The sequence below is a fragment of the Gopherus flavomarginatus genome, chromosome 16 (assembly GCF_025201925.1).
Source record: "Gopherus flavomarginatus isolate rGopFla2 chromosome 16, rGopFla2.mat.asm, whole genome shotgun sequence".
Taxonomy (NCBI): Eukaryota; Metazoa; Chordata; order Testudines; family Testudinidae; genus Gopherus; species Gopherus flavomarginatus.
The window spans coordinates 23544188-23571066 of NC_066632.1; the positions used below are offsets into that span (position 1 = coordinate 23544188).

Sequence of the window (26879 nt, forward strand, 5' to 3'; positions counted from 1 at the left end):
AGTGGCTCTTTGTGCATTTTGTCTTCCAACTCATACAAAAATGTAACCCTGCTGAATGAGCAATGCAAAGTTCAGCTGTATCCAAAGGGCCTGATTCTCTGTTGTTCTGTCCTTGTGCTGCCATTCACGACAGTGAGTGTAAGATGCTGCCAAGCCCGAACGGCAACAATTTACACCTCGCTTTGCACTGGTGTAAACAACTGCACCATGGAACACCAGGCCCCAGGTGTGTAAGGAGTGTAAGTCACGGCGCTAATGGGTGGGCAATCCAATCGCAAAGAGACTGATGGAAGTTGTGTTATGGCCAATCATTTATCTGATCTGGAACTTTATTAGCCAAGAAGTACATTTACTCCAGGTTCCATCTAGCTAGACGTTAATGATGTACTAGAAAAACTGAAAAATATAGTTATCAGCTGCAGCCTTTGACCTTACCTTCCAGCTCTTCTTTCTCATAATGAATATTAACGACATTACTGGTCCCACCTTGATCCACCACCGCCTCTTCGTCGACTCTCTGTTTAAAAACAAAACAAAAATGGGCAACTAGATAGAAGCAATTTCCTATTTTACTCACTGTGCACAAGATTTTCAAAGTGACTTAGGAGGAGAGCGGGGTACTATTTATCAACCAAAATTCTTTGTGGGTGAAAAATGCAGATTTGGCGACATCGAAACATTTCATGAATACATGGCAATTCTGCAAAAAAAAATTCAGTCGAAAACTAAAAAAAAGAAAATTCCAAAAAAATCAAAGTATTTCCATTTCAAAATGTCCTTTCTTTTTTTTTTTTTACAACTGAAACATTTAAAAAAGGCTCAAATTAGAAACGAAACATTTTGTTCCATCCAAAATGATTTTTTCAACTTTTATCTTACCCAACATTTTGTTTTCAGTTCAACCCCAAATCTTTCTTTCTTTTTTTTTTAATTTTTCAGAATTGCCAATGCATCAAAAGATCCACTATTGGCACAGGTCCACTTAGGAGCACAGCAGGTGATTCTCAAAAGCAGTGTTGGCCTAACTCTGCTCACACTGGTAAAACTTCAACCACGTGTCTTCGTATGTGTTTGTACAGCACCTAACACAATGCAACCCCAGTCCTGACTGGGACCAGCAGAAATCTTGAAGAAGCAAGGAGCTCAGTGAAAGGCTGTTATTTAAATATCAACAACATAACGGATCGCATTATTGTCAACTCTCATGATTTTGTTGCGAGTCTTGAGATATTTGGTGGTTTTCTTAAAGCCCTAGCGCAGGGGTAGGCAACCTATGGCACGCGTGCCGAAGGCGGCACACAAGCTGATTTTCAGTGGCACTCACACTGCCCAGGTCCTGGCCACTGGTTGGGGGGGCTCTGCATTTTAATTTAATTTTAAATGAAGCTTCTTAAACATTTTAAAAACCTTATTTATTTTACATACAACAATAGTTTAGTTCTATATTATAGACTTATAGAAAGAGACCTTCTAAAAATGTATTACTGGTACGCGAAACCTTAAATTAGAGTGAATAAATGAAGACTCGGCCCACCACTTCTGAAAGGTTGCCGACCCCTGTCCTAGCGACCGGAGTCATGAGATTCCCATGCAATCACAGCTTTCTTTTTTTAAAAGCCCTTATAGTTACAAAGAAAAGCTCAAAAATGGGAGGCAATTGTACCCTAAAAGTTAAGAAAAACACAAGATAAATAAATTGATCCCAATCCTTTGGAGGCGAAGGGGTAAAGCTCATGATTTTTAACCCAACCTCAAGCCTTGTCTATACACAAAAGTTGTACCACTTTAACTATACCGTATAGTTAAAGCAATAAAGCTCCTCTAGTGTGGAAGCAGGCATACCGGTATGAGTGAGCTTATACTGGTATAGTTTATTCCCACAGGGGAAGGGGAATAAATTATGCTGGTATAAAGCACCTTTAAATTGATATAACTGTGTCCACACTAGGACCATATTGGTAAAAACAAACAAACAAACAAACAAAAAACACACAGAAGGGGACACGACACACACTGACCAGCGGGTTACACATGCAGTAATTCCCAAAATGATTCAGGCCAGAGAAAAGGTTTATTTCTCAATATCACAGGAGACAAGCTACAGAACTGAAGCTTAGCAGCAACCGGTAAGTACACACAAGAGTCCTTCTTGCTTCTCCCTATCATCAGTGTGGCGGAACGGGGTTATCCCCTTCTGACCAAAGAAGCAAAGACCGTCTGCATTTCAGACCTATGCTGCAGTTGTGGCTTAACACCAGCGCCTTCTGGAAAAACTTGATAATGTTTTGTCCCTCTCTTCATGATACATTTCTGCTATTGATAGTTAAGACTCTTTCAACAGGGAAAAAATACACCACAGTATCCTTATTTTTTCTCTCTAGGAAGGTCACTTGTGCAAACGCATGGAGTAAAAACCTGCTGTAAACAGAATTTCCCAGAAGAAAAGCAAAACCTTTTCACCTGTAAAGAGCAAAGAAAGACTCTGTGGTGCAATAGTGCTCACTCTTTATTTTGCATTTGTTTCAGAATTTGTCGAATTCCCTTAGCTTACAAGACATTGAGGATCTTTCATAGCTGCCTTCTGGTGTTCTTGCGTTTTTAGGGTTTATGTTTACAAGTTCTTGGCTCAATTTTTTAAAAAAGAGCTGAGATTTTCACATAATCACATGGTTCCAGGAGCTGAAGCTTTAAGAAAAAATATTGAAAATCAATACAATTGCAAGAGTTGGTAATGCTGCTTTATGGAAGCAGGAAAACTACAATGAACGCTGCTTATACATATTAATTGGCTCGAATCAAACAAGAACACTTAGCTTGATTTAAAAGCGTATGTTATGTCAACATCCATAGTGCACTACCTTGTAAATGGAGAAGTAATTAACACCTCCATCTGCTTCCAAAGGGATACACAGAAGCAGCTCCTTTCATTTTCACACACTCCCACCACACTCCTCCACCCTTTTATCCCTGAATTGGAATTTTTTTCCTGCATGCCTTTCTGGGTGGCTAGCCCTTTAAAACTGGCAGCGGCAAACAAATCACTCAGCTCTGAACCGGCCAGTCTGGCTGATGTTTGCTGCATTTCACTCTCTATCAGAAGATAGGGGAGCACATTCTCCCAGTCCAGTCTGGACATGCAGGTGCAGCACACTGGGCATGCATGGATTCTGTTACAAAATACACTCTGTAATTGGGACCCTTGGAAAGAACAAAGTCTAGAGACTCCTGCAACTTGCGTGTGGTGCCCCAAACAGATTTGCAACATCTAACAAGTGACAGGCAGCTGGAACAATTCAACTTTTTACCATAAAAATCCTCGCCAGATCCTTAGACCACAAGCTCTTTGGGGCAAGGATGGTCCCTTACTGGACTAGCACAATGGGGCCTAAATCTTGGTTAGGGCCTCTGGATGCAACCGTATTAACAAGAAGGAGAAGAGGGGAGGATTGAGAGATCCAGAAGCAAACAGCTGAACAGAGAGGGTGTGACAGAGGGAAGGATAGTTCAGTGGTTTGAGCTTTAGCTTACTAAACCCAGGGTTGTGAGTTCAATCCTTGAAAAGGCTATTTGAGGATCTTGGCCAAAATCAGCACTTGGTCCTACTAGTGAAGGTAGGGGACTAGATTCAATGACCTTTCAAGGGTCCCTTCCAGCTCTATGAGCTAGGTATAGCTCTGTATTATAAGGTAAGCAAGAGCTGTGCTGTCTGGGGCATTACCTGAGAACAGAGGGGCTATTGTAACCCAGTGGTGATCGTGTGTTACAGGCTCCCTTCTGTGTCTGATCCACAGAGCATATAAGCCTGCAATAGCCCTAGCTTTAGCTCAAGTTATAATAGCTGATGCTTTTTTAAGTTCAGGAGGTCTCCAGTTCAAACCCAGTCAAAATGGAGGCTAACACGTTATGCTTAAATTTGGCATATTAACAGGGCCCCGAGTCATGTTGATGTTTTGAACGTGCCAGAGTTTCATTAAAAAGAGAATTAGAACTCCACAGAAAAAGACGTTAAATTGGAATCGTCAGCGTTGGTGGTGTTGGGGGGGTTGTTTGTTTCTCTTTTGCATTATTATTTCAAACGAGCAATGTTGCTTGTAAATAAGCAACATTAATTCCTAGGAGAATCCTAGCTATGGCGACTAAAAATAAAAGGAAACAGCTGAAATATCAGAGGTGGTTCCAGTCCGGGAACGAGAATTAATGCTTTGTAGCCCCACAAGTTCCAATTTCAGAGTAAACTTGTTACTACTTTGTTGCAAGAAAGCAAATTGGTCCTATTCTGCAGAATTAATTAACGTTACCTAGCAGCAGGCTTATTATTACAAGACCTGTTGGCTTTCCATTTCCTGATTACTCCTGTAACTATCTCTGCCTCTGTCTGTCCCTTCTTAGCAACAGTCACCCAGATTGCCTCTGGCAAGGTTTCAGACAGGCATGGAACCACCCTAGACAGTAAGCGGCTTTATTTCTGAGACATCATACAGATCCTGATTAGCATGTGTCTTATCTGGCCCTTCTTAAAGGCAGCAAATAAAAGCAGTAGCTCCATACCACTGCTGAAAAACTATATGTAATGCAAATTTAAACTCTTCAGCGCAGATTGTTTTTCATAGAAGGCCTTTCAGTGGCATTGCCTGCCCTTTGTATTCCTGCCTGAGCTAGCATTTGGGAAGATGCAAGGTGAGAGAGGCTTACTGTGCTCAAGACTGTGGATATCACGTTTATGTAGCCCGTTCAGTTACATCACCCACATATTCAAGTATCAGGGGGGTAACAGAAACACATATTCAGGGATGTCTATTGCATGCTGACCAAAACATGCCAGCTTTGAAAGCATAAAGTGGATGAAATAATCCATGTGACATACACTACACATCAGCCGATCATGGAAATACTACAGTGACCTGCACATCACACCTCAATGCATTGCACCCTTTTATGAATCCAGTGCAACTTAACTAACGAAGCAGATACAGTGCAACAGCCACTTAGGCTGCTAAAATAGTCTGCATGAACGCTGCATCGTGTAGCTTTGGTGAACCCTTTGCCCTATATTTGCTAATTAAAAAAAAAACACTATTTCTGGGAGTTAAAACAACAGTGGTTGCCATTTAAAAATCAATATTTGCCACCTTATACCACAGGGTCAATATATGTATTTACTTTCTCAGTTCTAAGAGGAAACTGGTAATGTAGGAATCTACAGTGTGGTAGCTGTTGGCAAATATTGACTTGGGGCCAACTCAGAGGTGAGTCAAAGGGAATCTAACTGGATATAATTCGCACTTTTTTCCAACCCCTTCCATGTGTAACTTAGATCAGTTTGGACCCCATTATACTGAGGTAGACTAAATGTGTGAAATTCAGAGGTGATGCGTAAAACATTGGTAAGTGAGTGTGAATCTAAAGCCAGATCTACACTAGAAATTTTTGCTGGTAAGTAATGTCAACAAGGGTGTGATTTGTGAGTGGGTAGGTCTTTTGGTTCGGGGTAGGGAGGTTGCCACATTTCTATACCGGCAAAAGTCTTACTGTAGATGCAGTTATACCAGCATAAAAGTGCTTTGGTCCATATAGCACACCACCAGTCTAATAATTGTCAGGTGTTTTTGTGGGTATCACGGCAGAGGAGAGTTAAGCTAAGTCTGCACTAGCAGGCTTTGCTGGTATAGCTATACCAACAAAGCTTTTCTAGCTTGGACCTGGGCTAAGTAACGAGAAAGATCAGCTTGAGTTTAAATTCTGCAACAGCTCACAGAGATAGACAGAAAGCTGCAGAGCATAAGCGCTTTGGCTGCAATTTTGTCATTTCTTTTCCACCCTACTGATTGATGAGTCGTAGCTGAGAAAACGGAACAGTGATAAAAATATAAACTCTCCAGGGATTCTTCAAGACACAGTGATAACTTCCCACCAGCAACAACGGCAGAGTGTGTTCACAAGGCCCTGCTTGGATTTCTCCGACACCGCAGATCAGGCACTAGGTCTCTGCGATTATTGTTTTAAAATCTAGCACATGAGGAACAGAACAAATGGGAAACCCAGACTAGAGCTTTAGCACGAAGCGAGTCAGGAGCTGTCATTTTGAGGCCCCCTAATGCTTATACCCCGGGGACAGCTGCAGTATAAACAACCTGATCCTGTTCCAAACTTTGGGCCAGATTCTACCATTAATGCCCAGACTTGAGTAAGTGGGAGACCAGCTGTTGTGCACACCATCCCCACCACATAACATGGCTCATCTTCTGCTCACTCTGCAGCCCAACCAGCTCCATCAGATGGCCCCTGGCTCTATCTCCTCCCTGCCCCTTTTAGGGTCTGATCCTACTGCACTGCTGAAGTCAACAGGAGCTTCTCAGCTGATTCTAAAGGGCACAGATTAGACTCTTGAGAGGGGCCCAAGCCCTGATAAGCCCTTGTGACTGGGAGAATATAAGCACCCAGTTGGATAAGTAGAGACATTTCATCTGACAGGGCTGTCACTCCTGGCTCCTTTCACCAGCACTTTGGCCCAGATCTGTAACCGATTTCTATGGTAATTAGAAGCCTAAATACCTTTGAGGGTCTGGGTCTAAATTCCCATAAAGAGAAAAATTCCAAGATTCCCTAGGAGGTAAATCCCATTTGGAAAAGTTACCAGCCCTAACCGACGGCTATTGCCAAAATACAAAAGCCAATATTCCTGATCAGTCAAGGACAGTCTTGAAGGGTAGAGTCATAGCTAGAGGGGAGAAAGTTACCTACAGTGCAGGAATAACCATCATGAGCAGGGAAGTGTTTTTGTAGCCTCCACCCCACTCTGAGAAGCAGTAGCAGCAGGGTACTGAAGCGAGAACAGGAGTTCTGAGTTCCCATGGGGCAGCAGAGGAAAGCTGAGGCACATGTAACATTTCTCCAGCAGTAACAAAGGACCTAATCACCTGCTCCCCTGGAGAAATCCCAGGGAATGGCAAGAAACCTACACAGTTCTTTCCATAGTCTCCTACTGAGCATGCCCTAAAGGGGGAAGTTTGGTCAGGACGCTACACCTTTTCTAGGTGGCAAAGCCACTCAACTGCAACCGAAGTTTGTCGACACTGAATCTTATCATATTAGAGTTATGAAGGTGCATAAGCCTGACCTGAATCAGAGACTGGGACCTGGAAATGTCAGAACCCGCACATAAATGTACCCCCTTTATTATTCTCAGCGAGCCTCTGCTTTCTAGCAGCTGTCAGACACACACCTGTCTAGTACATCCTCTATTCAGGATATTCATATTCACGATTCTAGCCGCACAAACTAACTGCATACTTTCATTGGTCCTTATTCTTTTAACATCCCCTTTGCTGTACTAAACTGCAGCACCCTTTCGTTTTTCTATTCTCCTAACACCCACTCCTGTCTATATCCCTTTGAAATGTTCTCAGACATTTTGCTTCCAATGCAACACCTCTCTCTTTCTTCCCCACTCCTGCTGAGAACCTAGCGCATTTCACTTCCGAGAGTGATAATGAGGTTTGCCACTGTTTTTTTATATTTTATTATTATCCTTATTCTTTTTTAAATCCCCATTCTTTTTAGCAGCAGCCCAAGCATCTATTACCTGCAGTTTCTCCGATGTCATGGTGGTTTTCAAGTCTGCCACCAGGCTGCGAAGTTAGTCAATACCTTTCTTATCTAATCCAGTGTCCAGATCAGATTTAGGACCAAATTCACCACAGATAGCGCTGAATTCAACCCCAAGTTTGCCGCATGCTCCATTCAAGCCACAGGGATAGAGAGAAACTTTACAGCAATAGCTTTTGATTAAAAAAGAAAAAAGAAGTCAACTTAAAACTTGATTAGCCCTGAAATACTTCAATCCTAGTCTTTGAGCCAAAGGGTGGGGGGGAGACAATGGTCACTTAAATACTACTCTAGTTAGTCCATCTGGTAACCCCTAAGAGGCATATGACTCTCAGCTCTGATGACAAACGGGACAGCGCGGCACATACCAACAGCAAGTGGGGGTTGATTCTACTGGCTTCTGAAAATACGCATCACAGGCAGAAAGGTTCTATGCGGTTTTTAAAAGATATTGCACCTGAATCAGAGAGATCTGTGGACTGGGTCAGTCCCAGCTGGCATTTACATGGATGCTATATCCTTCGGAGCAAGCAGGGCCATCACCACTACAAAATTCAAGGGAGTTTTTCTTTCCATTTAGTTTAAAAGATCTTTGATAAATAGGCTTCTTGAACTTGGTTCCTATGACATGAGCTTTTGCGTAGGGTCAGCCTGTAGAAAGGCGTCTGGGCTAAGGGATAGTCTTGACTGAAAGTTTTCAATCAAACGTAAGACTGAAAAATAAAGCCGCAAACTTGTGGACCTACCAAAGAACTTGCGTCGCATGCAGGGAGGAAGATGTTGGGGGCATGGCCAGAGCATATAGCACTCCACCCATCCTGAACTGGTATAGATCAGAACAACCACCAGGCTGCTCTAATTATCCTGGAGGCACAGATCTGTTCTAAAAACCAGGGAGCCATAAATGGCATTGTCCACTACGGCACATAGCAGAAAGTTTAGAATAAGCGTTAAAGGCCCCAGCGTGCCAGGGGTAAGAGGCACATTCAGCACAGATACATTTAAAGAAAGAAGTGATCAACAAAAATTCTGATAGAACAGTTTTCTGTCGGAAAGTGCTGATCTGACAAAAATCAAAATATTTTGCATGAACATCTCGATTTCGTTAACATTTTCAACCAAAAATGATCAAACCGTTCGGTTTCGATAAGGTTGAAGTGGTTCATTTTGATACAGTGTCTCCACTAACCAGTGTGCCAGGCTGCCTGGCCCCTCTGGGTTGTCGCACTCACAACAGACACAGTCCATTTCTTTTCCTCATGTGGATCTTTAATCTTTAGAGTCTCAAGATTGCAGAACACAGTACAGGCATGTGTCAAGAAAAGTCTTCCACCCAACTTTCTCTACCACATCTAGCTCTCTCTGCTCTTCCGCCTTACTTCCTGTTCGCCAATTATATAGCTTCCCTTACTGAGCTAATCACCCATGAGCCCAATCATTGCCCCCCAAGTATCAACAATCTCCACATAACCGGTTAATTGTCTGCAATCATCTCTGTTAGCAACTCCCTAAGTGACTAGGGTACTACAGCTACCATTCTGTCACATACAGTCAAAGTATTTCATTTTGTGCATCATATTACATATAATATTTTATTTACTGTATATGATATGAGATTGAATTGATAAAGTCCAAATGAAATACTTCACCCTCTATCCAAATGAAATGTTCCAAGAAGGTTGTTTCAATACTTCCAAAATGACATTTTTCTAAATTTTCATTTCAAAGGGAAAATTTGAAATTTCAATTTTTTTGATTCAGGACAAAAAGAAAAATTTCTAAATGTCAGAATTTCCCGTGGAACAGAAATTCTGAGTTTCACCCATCTCTATTTCAAATCCATCCTTTCTTTTCAGATTTCCTGAAGTCAGAATGATGCTTCCTACTTCACTGAATTTCCCAGCATGCACTGTGCTGGAGATGCAATAGCTTCCACAGAACCCCAGTGGAATATGAACCTGGCATATATAGGGATAATCCAATCACTTATTTATACTGTGCTCATCACCTGCCTCTCACAAGTGACAAACTACTTTTTTTTTTTAAAGCATGGCTAATTAGTTATATGCTGCAAATTCATTCCTTGTAATGGACTGGCTTACTCCTACTCAGAACCAAGATTAACTGCCCAGCTTTAAAGGAAATGTGACACTTGGTGTAAAATGACCTGGTACATGAAAATGACACCAAGGTCTAATCAATTAAAATCAGGTCACAATTCAGTCTCAGAACCCAGCTGCCTTCTTATTATTGGACAATAAAACCGCAAAAGCAAACAACAGAAGAAATGGAGGAGGCAGTCTGCAAGAAGTAATAAAGAGAGATAAAGTATTATGGTCAACTGTTATGTTTCACGGCATACACACAAACAAGTTAGATAAAAATATGAAAATCTCTTGTTGGAAGGTTGCAACATAAACATGATTTCCTTAGAATTCAGACTGATAACACACAAGAATCCACAAACATAGACCAGGCAGGCAAGAGAGAGACAACGCAACACACCTTACTCTAGCTAGAGTCTGCAGAACTGACTCTGATGCATGCTTACTTCCCTTCAGAGCCCCTCACCATGCAAGCAGGATCAGGAAAGCCCTTACACAGTAAAGTGACAGCCTACAATCCCAGCACAGTCTTCAAATATACCACACCAACTTTTTCAAATTTAGGAGCCTAAATGTAATCACGTAGGGCCCCACAATTGGAGCTAGATTTCCAAAAGAAGACAAATCCCGTCTAGGCACCTAAATAGAGTTTTTCATACAACAGCGTTATTATTATGACTTTTTGCCCTGGTTTGGGATGAAAAATTTTGAAGCACCAGAATTTCCCATGAGACGGAAATTCTGATATTGGATCAGCTCTCTTATAAACAGAAAGGGAAACAGGCCAGTTTACACTCATTATTCAAGCCGGGCAAAAAGTTCTAGCATCATAAATACTGAACAATTGCAATAAGATGGTTAAAATAATTTAACAATAAATTAAGGCGAGATTACTAGGGCTGGTTGAAAATTTTCCATCAACTTTTTTTGATGGGAAATTGGGTTTTCAGCTAAACAAACAGTTTTGCATAAAGTGTCTGCTTTCCTCAAAAAAAATCAGTTTTTCATTGGGACACTGGCCATTTTGACAAGTATCAGGGGATAGCCGTGTTAGTCTGTAACCACAAAAACAACGAGGAATCCGGTGGCACTTTAAAGACTAACAGATTTATTTGGGCATAAGCTTTTGTGGGTAAAAAAACCCACTTCTTCAGATGCATTCAGATGGCCATTTTGAAACATTTGGGGGGTTAGGTTGGTTTCAACAAAAAGTCATAATTTTCTGCCAAAAGTTCTGACGACATATTTTTTAGCTTTGAATCAAAATTTTCAAGGGAAGCTGGAGGGGAAACATTTTCCAATCACTTATAATCATTAGTAAGACCTGGAAATAATTATTTTAATGTAAGATTTTAATCCTGACTTTAAAATGAAGATCGGGTTGTGGTGATGCTTAGTTGCATAAAATTTGCTATGAAAGACGGCTGCCGTTTGGAACATATTTCTCTCTCCTACTATAAATACTTTCCTATGAGCTACAGCTTTTAAAAATCAATGCAATCGCTTTCACAAAGTGCCTGGAGGTACAATAGGCAATTCTCAGAAAGAATCCTGGCAGACGAAGGGAAATGTGTATGCATTATTCCAGATACAATAAAGCTGGGCTAAACAGGGACTTTCTCCTGAGTGACCTCAGGCTTTCCCAGATCTGAGAGGAACTCAATAAATCATCCTCTTTATCAATAGGAAGCTAATAAAAGAGGACTGAATCGAAACTGGATGCAAGCAGCGTGTTAGGATAAATACATTAAAGATTGTGAGATGCTCAGATACTACAGTAATGGAGGCTAGATAAGTATATTAGATTCCTTGGTCACTGTCAGTCTGGTTTTATATCTGGAAATCTAAGTTCTAGGTTCCCAGTCACCTTGGTATATAGTGCTGGATGTCTGATACAGAGAAGACACTGGCTAGTGATTTATTCTTAGCAATGTACTAGAATCAGAGATCCACATTGATTTTTTTTTAAAAAGACTTAGCAGCTGCCTTGGCTACTATTGGACATAAGGTAGCATAGCTTCAACTGCAAACTCTGGAAGGTGTAGATGAGACTCTGCTTGCCTCCAGGAGAAATCCCAGGGGGCAGCAATGGGCATATTTTCATCTGCCTTGAAGGGTCTCTTGTCTCAGCATTTCACAATGTTCTACTGTCACTTGTCACTATGCAGTTCTCTGTCCTTTATCTAACCTTGACAATGTCCCACCCATGCTACCCTAGTGTCTTGTTGAGTATCTGGTTTAGTCCAGATTAAGATGGAGGTGATATTAGCTAAGGGAAGCAACCACAGAATATAGCAGGATTGGGGCCCACTTCCATGACTGAAGGGTATGGCTATAATTTGCCAAAAAAAAAAAAAAAAAAAAAAGGGTCACACTCCTGGAGAGGAGGGTGGATTAGAGAGTCAAGGTGGTCCATTGGACAGTGCACTGGACTGGAAGCCAGGAGATGTTGACTCTGTTCCCAACTCTGCTGATGACCTGCTGTGTGATGTAGGGGAGATCACCCCGTTTCCCCTCCCACCCTTTGTCTGTCTTGTCTAAGTTCTGCAGAAAAAGGACAGTCTCTTGCTGTGTGGATGTATGGTGCTTGGTATAATGGGATTCTGATCTCAGGGCTTCCAGGTGGTACTCTAATACAAACAATAAATAATATTAAGTGACTGCATGCATCAAACTTAGAGGCCATTAAAAAAAACATAGCCCTAAAAGTGGGTGCACTCTCTCCTGAGCAGACTTTTGACTAGGCTATGACTGGTTATTATATTGAGGAATTCAGCAATCTAATAAAGCTGCAATATTATAACCTTTGCAACCACACAGCCTATTCAGAAATCTATTATCCTGCCTCCACTTCCTGACAGATGCAAACAGTTTTTGTCATCTTCCCTTGATCTCCCTTGGATATCTTCAGTTTGTGTAATTCTCTCTCAGGCTGTATGGCTGAGAATTCAGACTCCCTCAGCGGGCGTCCAGGACTTGAAGCCTTGATTCCTAGAGCAATGTAAGTTGGTCTTTGAATAGCAGTCAGCCAGGGAATTTGCTATTATCCAAACAGAATGGATTTTTTTTTGCTTTTTGGCTCTGTGCCTGCTGCTTTCACAAGTTTGTCATCCTTCTGATTCCCTAAAATAAACGTTTGATACTAAAGTTTCCATAAAACAGAATATTAAACTTGCTAAACCTTTGGAAAATACCAGAGTGCAGCTGATCCTATTAACTCTTTAAGCAACTTTATGTTGGTTTCATAAGACGCTAGCCAAAATTTTTCACCCAGGAGTGCCTAAGTAAGGCTTCTGAATTCATAGCTGGGCATCTAAATACAAGCAGCCTGATTTTCAAAAGTTCTCGGCACCCACAAATCCAGCCGAAGTCCATGGAGTTTGCCGATGCTCCACACCTCTGAAAATCAGGCTGTTTTTATCTAGGTGCCCATGTACGAATTTCGGAGCCTAATTTCAGACACTCGCTTTTGAAAACATTGCCCATTCTAGCCAGTCATTTGCAACACAGTGCACTAGATGCAGAAAAATGCTGAGCCTCAACCGTTATGGCTAATCAAATTAAAAATGAGGCTTCTCTCCCAGGCACCATGTTGCAATACCTTTGGATGCTCACTGCTGCAGCATAGCTTGTCTATCTACTATAAAACTGCTATAATCTTTGGATATCCTTGTTGCACAGTCCAGTTGCCATGCCGCAGCAGGCTCAGAGGAGCACAATGGCTGACTGCTGTTCCCTGTTGGAATGACCTTTTCCAACCTGCCTTGCAAGGCCAGAGTTGCCTGAACTGCCGACTGGTATGCACAGCTTTTCTTCATCAGACATCTCCTTTTGCCCAGGAGGCCAGTTACGCAAGCAGATCTACTCAGTCTTTTCTAACAGAATGGACAACATAATGTATAACCTTAAATTAAACAATATACCCATGTGGACACATGAAACTGACTTGAACGACAGCCTGACTTGCTTCTTCACAGGGGTAACTTCGGCAATCAACAGGCAGAGAAGAAAGCAAAGAAACCATTAGAGAAGATGTAATTGATATTCCAGCTTGGCCATCTGTGGGGGATGGAACCACTTCTCTCGCTTATACAACATCAAAAGCTTTCAGGGAAAAGGAAGAAAGAGCAGGATCAATCAAATAAGGAAAGAGTTTACCCAGAAATCTCTCCCAACATCAACCGTGATGTGATGTCTGAATATTGAGTCTGAAGAAGAGAAGAATGCGGGGGGGGATTTGATAGCTGCTTTCAACTACCTGAAAGGGGGTTCCAAAGAGGATGGATCTAGGCTGTTCTCAGTGGTACCAGATGACAGAACAAGGAGTAACGGTCTCAAGTTGCAGTGGGGGAGGTCTAGGTTGGATATTAAGAAACACTATTTCACTAGGAGGGTGGTGAAGCACTGGAACGGGTTACCTAGAAAGGTGGTGGAATCTCCATCCTTAGAAGTTTTTAAGGTCAGGCTTGACAAAGCCCTGGCTGGGATGATTTAGTTGGTGATTGGTCCTTCTTTGAGCAGTGGGTTGGACTAGATGACCTCCTGAGGTCTCTTCCAACCCTGATATTCTATTAATATTGTTATTGAATAAGGATATTATGGTCATGCTCTGGAGTAGGTCCCCAATCCTGATCTGCTGGGCACTATACAGACACTGGAAAGTGTCCTGCTCCAAACAATTTATAATCTAAGAACATAGGCTATTCTGCCCCACTCACTAAAACACATGGAAAGATAAAGTAAACTGACAATATTCCAACTGTCCATTCCCACAGGCCATCTTCTGTGTTACTGGAAGCTTTCAAAAACCTCAAGTAAGCGGCAGAATTTTAAGGATTACAGCAACAGATGAGGTACACAAGAGGCCTAATTTCTTTCCTGGCTCCGCCGCTGCACTACTGTGGGCAAGTCACTTTATTTCTCTGTGCCTCAGTTTCCCATTATCAGTAGTACTGAAAGCACTTTACAAAGGTCAGCATCATTACACTCATTTTACACATGGGGAAACTAAGGCAGAGGAAGGGAAAGTACCCATCTGGCAGTAGAGCCAGGAACAGAACCCAGGACTCCTACAATCTAGTCTATGTCTCCAGCCACTAGGCTACACCACTCAATGTACTAATGGTGGGTGCTTAGATACTGCAGTGGTCATATAAGAAGCTGTGTAGAAAAGAATTCAGGCAAAGGACTGTCCCTTATTATGTTTGTACAGGGCCTGGCACAATACAGCCCCAGTACTAATTGGGGGAAATAAAGTAATATAAATAACTGCTAATAGGAGAGATATTAACTCGAGTTTTGGTACAGCCAATATTGAGAAAAAGAGAGATCTTTTCTCAAAAAAAGCCACAACACTTATACAGAATACCAAGAATCCAACTCATTTCAATGCAGCTGCTAGTGCCAACACCCCCTTCTTGGCTGGATACAGGCTCTTTCCATTTTCTAAAACGGTACCTGCAGTCGAGGCACCGACGATAAGCCTCTGAGCCAACCCACCAGCCAGTGCATCAAATAATATTCCCAACAGAAGCAAGCTTTCAGACCCTTTCCTTCAAGGGTGAGTTTCATTTCTCCAAACCAAAGGAGTTCAAGATAAACCAAGTTCTACCTCCTACAGGAACCAACCCACTCCCTACAGACCTCACCTGCCAACTGAGTTCAGGCTGCCCTTTATATCTCCCAGCATGCCTAGTTCTGAGTCACATGCTCCCATCACATGACCTCTAAACTCAGTCTCTTTATGGGAAATGTAGTCTCCTCCGGGGGCCCTGGCCAATACTGGAGAATGAGGGCATGAGTCACCCAGACTACAGTTCCCATGTGGCACCATAATGGCATTTCCAAATTGAAATTTTGGGAAGTTCGGATGTTCAGTTTTTCAATTAAAAGTCCATTTTTTTCTGCAGAAAAAACAAATCTTGAAAAATTGTTTTGTCCAAAACCCAATTTTCCACCAAAAAACAGTTTCATTGGAAACATTTCAACCAATTCTCATTTTGACCCATTGTCTTCCTATATGGTTGCACAATACAATGGTCCCTGTGTCAATATTTTTATTACTGATTATGCGTATTCCAATAGTGCCTATGAGCCCCCATCAGGGACCAGGATGCCATTGCGCCAGGCGATGTACAAAGACAGAGCAAAAAGACAGTCCCCGCCCCCTGGCTGTTGCAATCTATCATGTCACTGCTGTTGATGCTGCCAGAAGCAGCTGCTAATTAGATTTTATTTTCTTACATGCAATGTTATAAAATCACGGCACCACTTTCTTTTTAATGCCACTGCTTAGGATTTACATCTCAGAATGTGATCCATTTCTGCATTCAGTACTGACGGTAGGTTGGATCTGATGTGCCTGCTCACTGAATGCAAAGGAGTAGATAACACAGGTGGGACAGGATACAGGAAAAATCTGGGTGAGCATGTACAGTATTCGCATGTGGTGATCCACTGTACTCCTGGGGAATCACTCAGTTATCCACAGCCCAGTTAAATGCCCAACTAGTGTTTCACCACCTACTTAATCATGGCCCTCAGAGATACTAAGACTCAGAAAGAGCTGATGCGGGTCTGGGAGCTAATGTATCCGCCTCTTTCTCCCGTGTATAATCTGCAACCTTTAGTTAGCATTTCTCAAGAACGCCCCAAAGTTAGAGAAGAGGATTGGGAGTCAGGACTCCTGGGCCCCTATTACTCAGTTCTGGCTGGCTGCTTTGTGCAAGCCTTCAGGCTGCACTAACTGAAGCCCTGTCTATATTGTGGTTTTGTGTTTGGTTCCTTGCTTGCATGCTCTGGTGTAGCTACACTAGTAGAACTCGCTCTGGGAGATAGGGCTCCGGTATGATGTGACCACGGCCTATCATATGCTGACCAATATTGTCTCATTGTTTCCTTGTACTCCTCTGTCTGTCTGTATCCATCTGTTGATCTCTTCACTCATATCTACACTGTAAGCTCTTTGGGCAGGGAATGTCTTTTGTTCTGTCTTTGTACAGCGCCAAGCACAAGGGGGTCCTGGTCCATGACTCCAACTCCCAGGCGCCACAGTAATACAAATAATAATAACAGATACACAGCAACTGTGTAAATCAGTTTTTTCCCCAGTGAAACTTACTGGGGTAAGTTTCAGTCCCGTTTGTACTGTTGCAATGCCTCTGTGTTAGGCGTTTGCATTGGTGTAATGGCAACAATGGCAGAGGGCTCATTTTGAATCTCCCAGGGGCTAGAGGCCTTTAATACCTGAGTCATGGTACACCTGGTACTGAGGGTGTATAGCAAGGATGGATGGATGCCAGCAGGACCTCCCCGGGGGAGGGCAAGTGGGGCAATTTGCCCCAGGCCCCGGGCCCCGCAGGGGCCCCCACGAGAGTTTTTCGGGGGCGCTGGAGCAGGGTCCTTCACTCGGTTTCTGCTCCAGGTTTTCGGCAGCGGGGGGGGTCCTTCTGCCCTGGGGCGGAAGGCTCCCCCCGCTGCCAACTTACCACCGAAGACCTGGCACTTCGGCGGAGGTCCCGCTTCGGTGGTAATTCGGCGGCAGGGGGTCCCCGCTGCGGGTCTTCAGGGCACTTTGGCAGCAGGTCCCGGAGCGGAAGGACCCCCTGCTGCCGAATTACTGCCAAAGTGGGGACCTCCCACCACCGAAGACCCTAGGCCCCCCGAATCCTCTGGTCAGCCCTGGATGCCAGCACAGGGGGCAATGATCCTGTGATTAGGATATTCGCCTAGAACTTATGAAGCATAGGTTCAAGTCCCTACTCTGCTAGAAACCTTTGGCATGTCCTTTAGCCCTCAGTTACTCATTTGGTATATAACAGGTACTTCACTATCTCCTAGGAGTGTTGTGAGGATATAGACATTAAATGTTCAAGGTACTACAGTAGAACCTCAGAGTTACAAACACCCTGGGAATGGAGGTTGTCCGTAACTCTGAACAAAATGTTCAGGTTGTTCTTTTCTAAAGTTTAGCACTGAACATTGACTTAATGCAGGTTTGAAACTTTACTATGCAGAAGAAAATTGCTGCTTTCCCTTTATTTTTGTAGTAGTTTACATTTAACACAGCACTGTGCTGCATTTGCCTTTTCTTTTTCTTTTTTTTTCCGTCTCTGCTGCTGCATTATTGCATACTTCCGGTTCCAAATGAGGTGTGTGGTTGACTGGTCAGCTTGTGACTCTGGTGTTCAGAACTCTTGAGGTTCTACTGTACACTATTAGGGTGATGGGGACATGTAAGCACCTCAGATACAACTAACACATGTGTGAACCAGTTGAGTGGGATGATTTTTTTGAGGTCCTGGAAGAGAGGTGCTCTCTACAGCAGTGGTTCTCAAACTTTTGTATTGGTGACCCCTTTCACACAACAAGCCTATGAGTGCAACCCCACCCTTATAAATTAAAAACACATTATATATATATATATATATATATATATATATATATATATATATATATATATATATATATAACACTATTATAAATGCTGGAAAAAAGTGGGGTTTGGGGTAGAGGCTTACAGCTTGCGACCACCGAGTAAAAACCTTGTCACCCCCTGAGAGGTCACAACCCCCAGTTCTACAGCAAGGGCAGAATTTAGTGTAATCCTCATCTGTCCAAATCCACACTTATCCAAACCTCCCTTTCTAATCCATTATCTCTTCTATTCTAGACTCTCAGTTTGCTTGATTCCTGATCATTCTTGCTCCCAGGCATCGAGAGCTGGTCAGTGATTTTTCAGCACAACCTTTTTTTCCAATCAGACAGTGCCAGTTTGTCAAAACCAAAAGGTTTGGTGTGAAAGGGCCACTTCTGATTAATTTTTTCAGCCTGAAAAAAAACCGTGAAAAAATACATTTCAAAATTGTTAAGACATTTTGTTTCGGCATGTTCCAAAGGAAAACATTCCGGTTTTCTGGTTCAAAATGACTTTTTTTGGCTCTGAAATTTAAACTAATCACAGCCCCAAAAAATGGATTCAGAATGGTGGACATTGAAATAAACCCTTTCAAACTGATCCAAATGAAATCGTTTGAGGGACCCAAGCAATTTTCTTTTCCAGATTTTCAGTCTGCAAAAATTTTCAAGGTTTCGACTTTCTGTCCTGTGTGACAAAGTTCCTCCTCTACCTTGGTGGGTCCTGCGCTTATTGGCGGATTTGCTCACTTCAGAGATCTTCCCTTCTGGTGGAACCCATAGTCCAGATCAACTCCTCCTGTGTCTGATCAGGAGTTGGGAGGTTTAGGGGGAACCCAGGCCCGCCTTCGACTCCGGGTTCCAGCCCAGGGCCCTGTGGATTGCAGCTGTCTAGAGTGCCTCCTGGTACAGCTGCGCGACAGCTACAACTCCATGGGCTACTTCCCCATAGCCTCCTCCAAACACCTTCTTTATCCTCACCACAGGACCTTCCTCCTGGTGTGTGATAACACTTGTACTCTTCAATCCTCCAGCAGCACAGCCTCTCACTCTCAGCTCCTTGTGCCTCTTGCTCCCAGCCCCTATTCCGGCTCCTCTTGGATCTCTTATTGCATTTTTGGTTGCACTTTTCCCCTCACCTGTTTATCTATGCACTCCCCATCCGTTGCCCCACAAAGTCGCGGGATCTCCTTATCAGCCTCTTCTTGGCCCTGGCCAAACTAGCCATCTGCAAAACCAGGGAGAGGAGGTTGGCTGATGGGATTTCCTGCGACTGTGGGGCCTATTTCCATTCCTCCGTCCGTTCACGCATCCAGGCAGAGTTCCTCTGGGCAGCGTCCGCTGGCTCCCTTGACGCCTTCTAGGAGCAGTGGGCGCTGTCCAGGGTTCTCAGCTTGGTATCCCCATCAGGATCCCTTCGTTTAGCCCTATGACCTCACTCCCGATCCTGTTTTTTTCATTGGTTGTCCCACGTAATTATTTGGATCCTCCCCTTAGGCTGGGGGGAGGTCCTTTAGCAGTGGATCACTCTCCTGTAGCCATCTGGCCTGACCCTGTCACACCTGATGAGAGACAGGCAAATTTTTGCAAACCTTGACAAATGTTGCACAACAGAAAAGCCATTTACTGCTCATTTCTACCTAAAAGTGAGCCAGACTCTACAGAGGAGCAAGGAGGCATAAGGTGACACCCTACTCTGTTGCATGATCTGCCACGATTGCATATCACAGTATACTGGGCTCCGGAAGAGCAGCTGCCACTGCACTGCGATTCACCCTCATGCACAGTGAATGGGAAGCAGGCAAACTTTGGCTCTCTCCCCTCCAGCGCACTAGCCACTGCCGCTGAGCTGGCAAACAGGGGGAAGTAAACTGCACCAGGAAGAGGGTCACGATTCAGTCCCTTCCTGGGGCACTGCAACTCCACACTGCCCATCACTCAGGGCAGACTGCAAAGTACCAGACTTAAACCACATGTGGTGCTGTCCAAGTGGATGACACAATTCGGAGCCCATCGCATTATTGTCACTATTAACCAGGACTAATGTGTTCTTTATGCTGCGCTTTGGCCTCCTAATGGCATTTTTGGAATCCCATGAGTAGATACCACTTAAAAAGGTACAGGATCAAATTGTCAAGAGTATCATCCTAGGAGCTATAAAAATATCTTGCAAGCCAGCCTGTTTGAAAGTTGAACTGGGGCCAGCTGTAAGGTCCTTCTTAGACCTTTCAAGCAAAAATCACATCTTCAGGCAGTGATGATGTATAATAGACATCCAAGTGAGAAATGATGAGATACAATAAGAGCCTCCAGAATGGGGACTGTTCGTCGCTTTAAGGGTCTCTGTATTTTATTTTCAACATACTGTGACAAAGTTCTCCTCTACCTTGGTGGGTCCTGCGCTTATTGGCGGATTGGCTCGCCTCACAAATTCACCCTGTGGGTCGGGAAACAGCCCAGAGACCTTCCCCTCTGGTAGAAGCCACAGTCCAGGTCAATTCCTCCTGTGTTTGATCAGGAGTTGGGAGGTTTGGGAGGAACCCAGGCCTCTCCTCGACTCCAGGTTCCAGCCCAGGGCCCTGTGGACTGCAGCTGTCTAGAGTGCCTCCTGGTACAGTTGCACGACAGCTACAACTCCTTGGGCTACTTCCCCAAGGCCTCCTCCCAACACCTTTATCCTCACCACCGGACCTTCCTCCTGACGTCTGATAACACTTGTACTTCTCAGTCCTCCAGCAGTGTGCCTACTCACTCTCCGCTTCTTGCACACCTCTTGCTCCCAGTTCCTTGCATGCATTTCCTCTCCTCTGGCTCCACTGGGCTGACTGGAGTGAGCCCTTTTATAGCATCAGAGGGGCCTTAATTAGAGTCAGGTGCTTAACAGCCTCACCAGACTCTTAGCAGGTTAATTGGAGTCAGGTGTTCTCATTAGCCTGCAGCAGCCCCTGCTCTGGTCACTCAGGGAACAGAAAACTGCTTAGCTAGTGGCCAGCGTATCTCCCTTCGACTACACTGCTGTTCCCAACTGGCCTGGGTCTACCACAATACACAGTCCACTATTGATACTAATGAATTCAGCCGTTGATGAGACCAAGGGGTATGGAAAGATGTTGGACAATGGGGTTACAATCAACCAAAAAAAAAAAAAGACAAACATGTTGGAACTGAGTGTCATTTCCTTATTCCTGCTTTATTTATTTCTTTATTTGATTGTTTTCACTAACCATAGATGTCTTCCCTTGCTAATCTATCTGCTACCTGTTTATTCTGCTAACCCCTGGACCACTTCCCCGCTTTAATGCCAGTTGATGAAATTAAGGGCCGTGTTTGGCGCTTCAGCACAAAGCAGAGGCAAAGATTTGGCTCTCCTTGCATAGGCAAATATCTCCAGGTGGTACAGAACCAACTTAGCATGCTCAGCAGCCTCTTCATCCCATTCATGAGACATTCCCAGAGGAAAGGGGGCATGGGCAGAGAGGTATTTGGGGTAGGGATTGTCTACTACTGTGGGTTAGTACAGCACCTAACACAATGGAGCCCCTGTTTTCAGACTGCCCCTAGGTCAGGGATCCCCAACACGGTGGCTGCGGGCACCATGGTGCCCGCTGGGGTGTCTAAGTGCACCCGCATACTGGCCGGCGGACGAGCATCCGCTGAAATGCCGCTGAAATTCGGCGGCGACACCTCTGGATGACACCACTTGTCGGCAGCATTTCAGCAGATTCTTGTCCACTGCCACGGTCCTCCATGGCTCATCCAGACAAACATGGTTGAGGACCACTGCCCTAGGTGATACTGTAATAAACATGGCTAAAAATGATCTCTGCACCCCATGGGCCACAACTACTGGAAGGGACGGTTGAGCCAGGCAGACCCCAGGATTGGGGAGTGCAAAAGTAGTTTAAAACCAGTCCCTGTCCCACCCTCCAATTCTGTCCTCGGTACCGTGTGCCTGGCCTACCAAATGGCCGTAGGTTACTTTTCTGATACTCACGGAGAGTTGGGGGGAAACCAGTCACAAGATGTGAAAAATGTAGCTGATTCACAGATAATTGTAATGGGGGGAGGCAAACAGGACAATTATAACTGAAACTACTATAACCAGGGCTAAATCCCTAGCTTGGGAAAGGGAAAAGGAAAACAGCCTCCTTGTTACTTTGCATAGGGGTAAATATCACTTATTGTGTGTAACCCAAGCAAACGCAATGGATGAACAGTTCGTGCTGAAGTACAAAATACTGCAAGCTGAAGGATGCTTCTCTGCCTTTTAAGGGTGAGGCAAGCGGCCATTTGGTTACCTCTTTCGTTTTTGCATTTGTAGGACAGTATGGTTTGTTCGAGGTTTTCCCGTCTGCTCCTGCGCTGGAATTTTTATCTGCCTTTTATCGCCTTTGCAGAGGTAAGTCAAGACTTCAGCTGATGTGTGTTAAGGTGACCAGAGGCCCACAAACACAGTGGCTTGCACATTAAAAATTGTCACTTTATTATACATTGTGAGGGATAGAATCATAGATATGAAGTGCTGGAATCGACTTCAGGTCATCACATCCATCCCCCATGCTGATAAAGGACCAGTATATCTGGACCATCCTTGACAGGTGTTTGTCCACCAGTCCTTAAAAAGCTCCAGTGATGGGGATTCCACAACCTTCCTCGAGAACCAGTTCCACCCCTACACTACCCTTACAGTTTTTCCTACTTTCCTGCATCCTCCGTTTTACCCTGGGTGGGACATGGTGAACGATGGTGTCAGCACAGTCACAGGACTAAGCAACAACACCGGGGCTCAGAAGAACTAGCTTGTATTTGCTGGCTCAGCCTCCGTGTGACCTTGACCAGATCAGTTCACCTATCCGTGCTTCTGTTTCCCCTCTCACTGTTTGTCTGTTCAGGCTGCAAGTTCTACGGGGCAGGGTTTGCTTCTTACTATGCATTGGTACGTCGCCTAGTGATCTGGGGCCTTTGGGTGCTACGGTAAGACAAAACATCACAATGATATTGAGTCGTTATTATAACGCCAACAGCCACTATGTTCCCACCCCTTCAATATACATCACTAAAAACCTGATAACTAATAGAAAAATCTGGTGGGAATTAGGTGCCAAACTCCCCTAAACTGCATTGAAAATCCCACCTCTAATATCATTAAGATACGGGGCTGGGGGGGTGGGAGAAGCTTATTGCAAATCTACATCTCCCATTCTCTCTTCCTCCATCCTCCCTCACGCATGTGCACACGCACACACATTGTGCAAGAGAGAAATAAGACAGCAGTGATCTTTCAATTGTTATAGTAAATTGCAGTTTCAGGGAGTCTGAGTCCCCTGCCCCCACACACCACTCCCAGCTGACACTGAGCCTGCTGCTGGCAATCCTTCGGCCTGTTGTCCATACCAGACTGCCGCTTTGTATTGTGGAAGCTCATTCAGCATTGACCCGTATGGCTCCCAAAAACTCAGCCGCTGCACATAAAGCCACCTGTTTAGTTACAAAAGGAAGCCAGGTGCCAACTGGTGAGTGTTTGGATTCCACTCGGCTGCCTCAAAGGAGTGGGGGGGGGGAATATACCTCAGTGGCCGTGGCTGTTTTCCCTCACCCCAAAGGTCTGTGTGTCCGGACAGTTCTATGCTGCTGGGGGTAGGACAGGGCCCCTCGGATTCCCCTGGGGCATTGTCTGTGCATTGGCCCCACTCCCAGAGGTAAGTGAGTTTGAACAGTTCTCAGCTCTCTGAGGGGGAGAGGGGGAACTGCTCTCCCCTTACCTCTGAGGGGCAGTAACCCTCCCTCCCAAGGTGAGGGCATCTGGACCGCTCTCTGCATGGGGACAGGAGGAAGAGGAGGAGTGGGATTCAGTCTCCCTTTTCTCCCGGGGGCAGTAGCTATGCAATTCCCCCCCCCCCCATGTTTGCATCGGGACAGCTCTCTGCAAAAGGAAAGGGGGAAATTAGTCTCCCTTTTCAACCAGGAGCAGTAGCTGCTTATCCCCCCCCCCAACCCCCCCCTCAAGGTGAGAGTATCTGGAGAGCTCTGTGCAGTAGGGAAGGGGTGGGCTGTGGGCAGGGAGGGGAGGAAGGATTTGTGGACAGCTCCCTGCAGATGGGGGCAGGGAGGGGAGGGAGGAATTTGGTTTCCCCTTATTTCCCAGGGGGAGTAACTGTGTCTATCCCCTTCCTCCAAGGTGAGCGCATCTGGACAGCTCCCTGCAGGCAGGGAGAGGCGAGGAGGGGTCGGGGGGCTGGAACAATGTGTATAATGGGGGTGCTGATGAGAGCCAGTGAGTTAAACTGTAAACCCTGTCTATAGTGGAATCCATTTCAAGCTATGTAACCCCCCGCCCCCCAAGATAAGTGCATCTGGACAGCTGTCTGCAGAGGGGGGTGGCAGAAAAGGGAGGGGGGAATTTGGTCTCCTTTTAACGCCCCCCCGGGAGCAGTAGCTGTGTATATCCCCCACCCCCGCAAGGTGAGCGTACCTGGACAGCTCCGTGCAATGGGGGGAGGGGGGTGCGTGCCGGGACGGGAGCGGTGGGGATTGTGTCTCCCCTTACCCGCCCCCGCACCCCCTCCTCCTACAAGCCACCCATTTGGAAGTCAGACCCCCCCCCGCAAACTCCCACACTCCGGAGTCAGACCCCGTCCCCACAAACCACCCATTCCGGAGTCCACCCGCCCCGCAAGCCCCTCACTCCGGAGTCAGACTCCCCCCCTCCTGCAATCCACCCACTCCGGAGTCAGACCCCCAACCCCTGGCAAGCCCTTCACTCCGAAGTCAGACACACACACACACACGCACCCCGCATGCTCCTCACTCCGGAGTCAGACCCCCCTTCCCTCCATCCAGCGCTAGGAAATGGCTCTGCCGCAGTGAGCAGCCGCCGCAGCTCCCCGGCTCGGCTCGCAAGCTGGGCTCAGCCCCTGGCGCCGGGCACCGAGCATCCCCCCGCCCATCCCGGGCCCGGTACCTGGTAGCTCAGGACGATGCCGTCCGGCTCGTTGCTCCCCGCGGGCATGGCTGGGGCAGGCGGCTCCGCCGCGCCGAGCTCCGCTGCACCAGCCCCGCCCCCACCGCCTGCGGGGCGGGCGGCTCCCCGCTACCGAGCCACCGGCGGCCGCTGCCTCCCCCCGGCTCCCCGCAGCCTGGCAGCCAATCCCGGCCCGGCCCGGGGTAGCGGGGATGGAGAGGAGGGGTACCAGGAGGGGAGGAGGCGGCAGGGGGAGGGGAGAGATGGGGATGCAGGGAGGGGGCACAGGGGGAGCGTGGAGGTGGGAGATGAAAGGGGAGGGGACAGGTGGGGAGTATGGGTTGGGGAGAGGTGGGGTTTCAGGGGGAGGGGGTACAGGGAAGGGGAGAGATGGAGGTTGCAGGGGGAGGGGAGAGATGGGGATACAGGGAGAGGACACGGGAAGCGCAGAGGTGGGAGAGGAAAGGAGAGGGGACAGGTGGGGAGTATGGGTTGGGGGAGAGGTGGGGTTTCGGGGGAGGGGATACAGGGAAGGGGAGCGCCGGGGGTTGCAGGGGGAGGGGAGAGATGGGGATGCAGGGAGGGGGCACAGGGGGAGCGTGGAGGTGGGAGGTGCAAGGGGAGGGGACAGGTGGGGAGTATGGGTTAGGGGAGAGGTGGGGTTTCGGGGAGGGGGTACAGGGAAGGGGAGCGCTGGGAGTTGCAGGGAGGAGGGGAGAGGTGGGGATGCAGGAAGGGGACACAGGAAGCGCAGAGGTGGGAGATGAAAGGGGAGGGGACAGGTGGGGAGTATGAATTGGGGAGAGGTGGGGTTTCAGGGGGAGGGGGTACAGGGAAGGGGAGAGAGAGGGGTTGTGGGGGGGAGGGGAGAGGTGGGGTTGTAGGGGAGGGGGCACAGAAGGATCCCGGAGCTGGGAGGTGCAAGGAGAGGGGACAGGTGGGCAGTATGGGGGAGGCGACAGGTGGGTTTGCAGAGGGAGGGATACAGGGGAAGGAAGAGGTGAGGTTACAGGGGGTGGAGGTACAAGAGGAGAGTATGTGGGGGTTGGGGATAAAGGGCAGAGGGTATGGGGGAGATGGTACAGGGCAGAGTTGAAAAGAGGTGGGAATGCAGGGGATGGAGAGTAGAGACAAAGGTACAGGGGAAGGGGAGTAGAGAAGATAGAGAGGTTGTGGAGGAGGGATAAGCAGGAGAGGGATGAGGAAGGGGCTAATGGAAGTATAAGGAGGCAATGGCAAATCAAGGAAGAGAGAGGAGTGGAGGGCGAGGGAAATGAGGAAGAAGAAAGAAATCCTGGTCTGGTTCCTACAAGGAGGAGCAGGGGAATGTGTTGGGTTGAGACAGTCAGGACAGGAGTGCCCTAAAGTTCTCTACTAAAATTTTGCCTCCATACTGGAAGGAGAGATGAGGCACTTTTCCTGCCTCTGATGGAGTCCATGGCTTTCCTCCCGCCCACCCCGGCACTTCCCGGAATGCTAAACCCTACCTGACAGAGATTATTTTATTCCTTTATTTATTGGCAAAGAGCAAATCCAAATTCTTTGCCTATGGACTGGACAAGGTTGTACCAAAGGATGCAAATTTCCAGGTAACCTTACTTGAGGGACGAAGATCAGGAGACACCCACCCCTCCGAACTCCCCCCAACCTTCATATTGCATATGCTGACCCCTGTGTTATATCAGTGCAGCCTGTGTATTTTTTCAGGAACAAAGGCTAAACATTCCAGCACCATGCATCTTAGGAGAAATTTGTTTGCCCAGCAGCACTGCGTCCTTCTTCCACTAAGGAGG

General features: G+C 46.0%; 1 protein-coding gene across 2 annotated transcripts in view; it reads right to left on the reverse strand.

Moving 5' to 3' along the window:
• SLC4A8 (solute carrier family 4 member 8) overlaps positions 1-25172 on the reverse strand; it is a 78228-nt gene extending 53056 nt beyond the window's left edge. The window contains exons 1-2 of one of the 2 annotated variants that reach the window (XM_050925330.1): positions 25087-25172; positions 436-517 (exon numbers count right to left, since the gene is read on the reverse strand). In XM_050925330.1, coding sequence (XP_050781287.1) covers positions 436-517; positions 25087-25134 — 130 coding nt within the window. In that variant the 5' untranslated portion in view covers positions 25135-25172. Of the gene's footprint in view, positions 1-435; positions 518-7582; positions 7675-25086 lie in introns of those variants that run through there. The other variant, XM_050925331.1, reaches the window with a different exon arrangement.
• Between the last annotated feature and the right edge of the window lie 1707 nt (positions 25173-26879).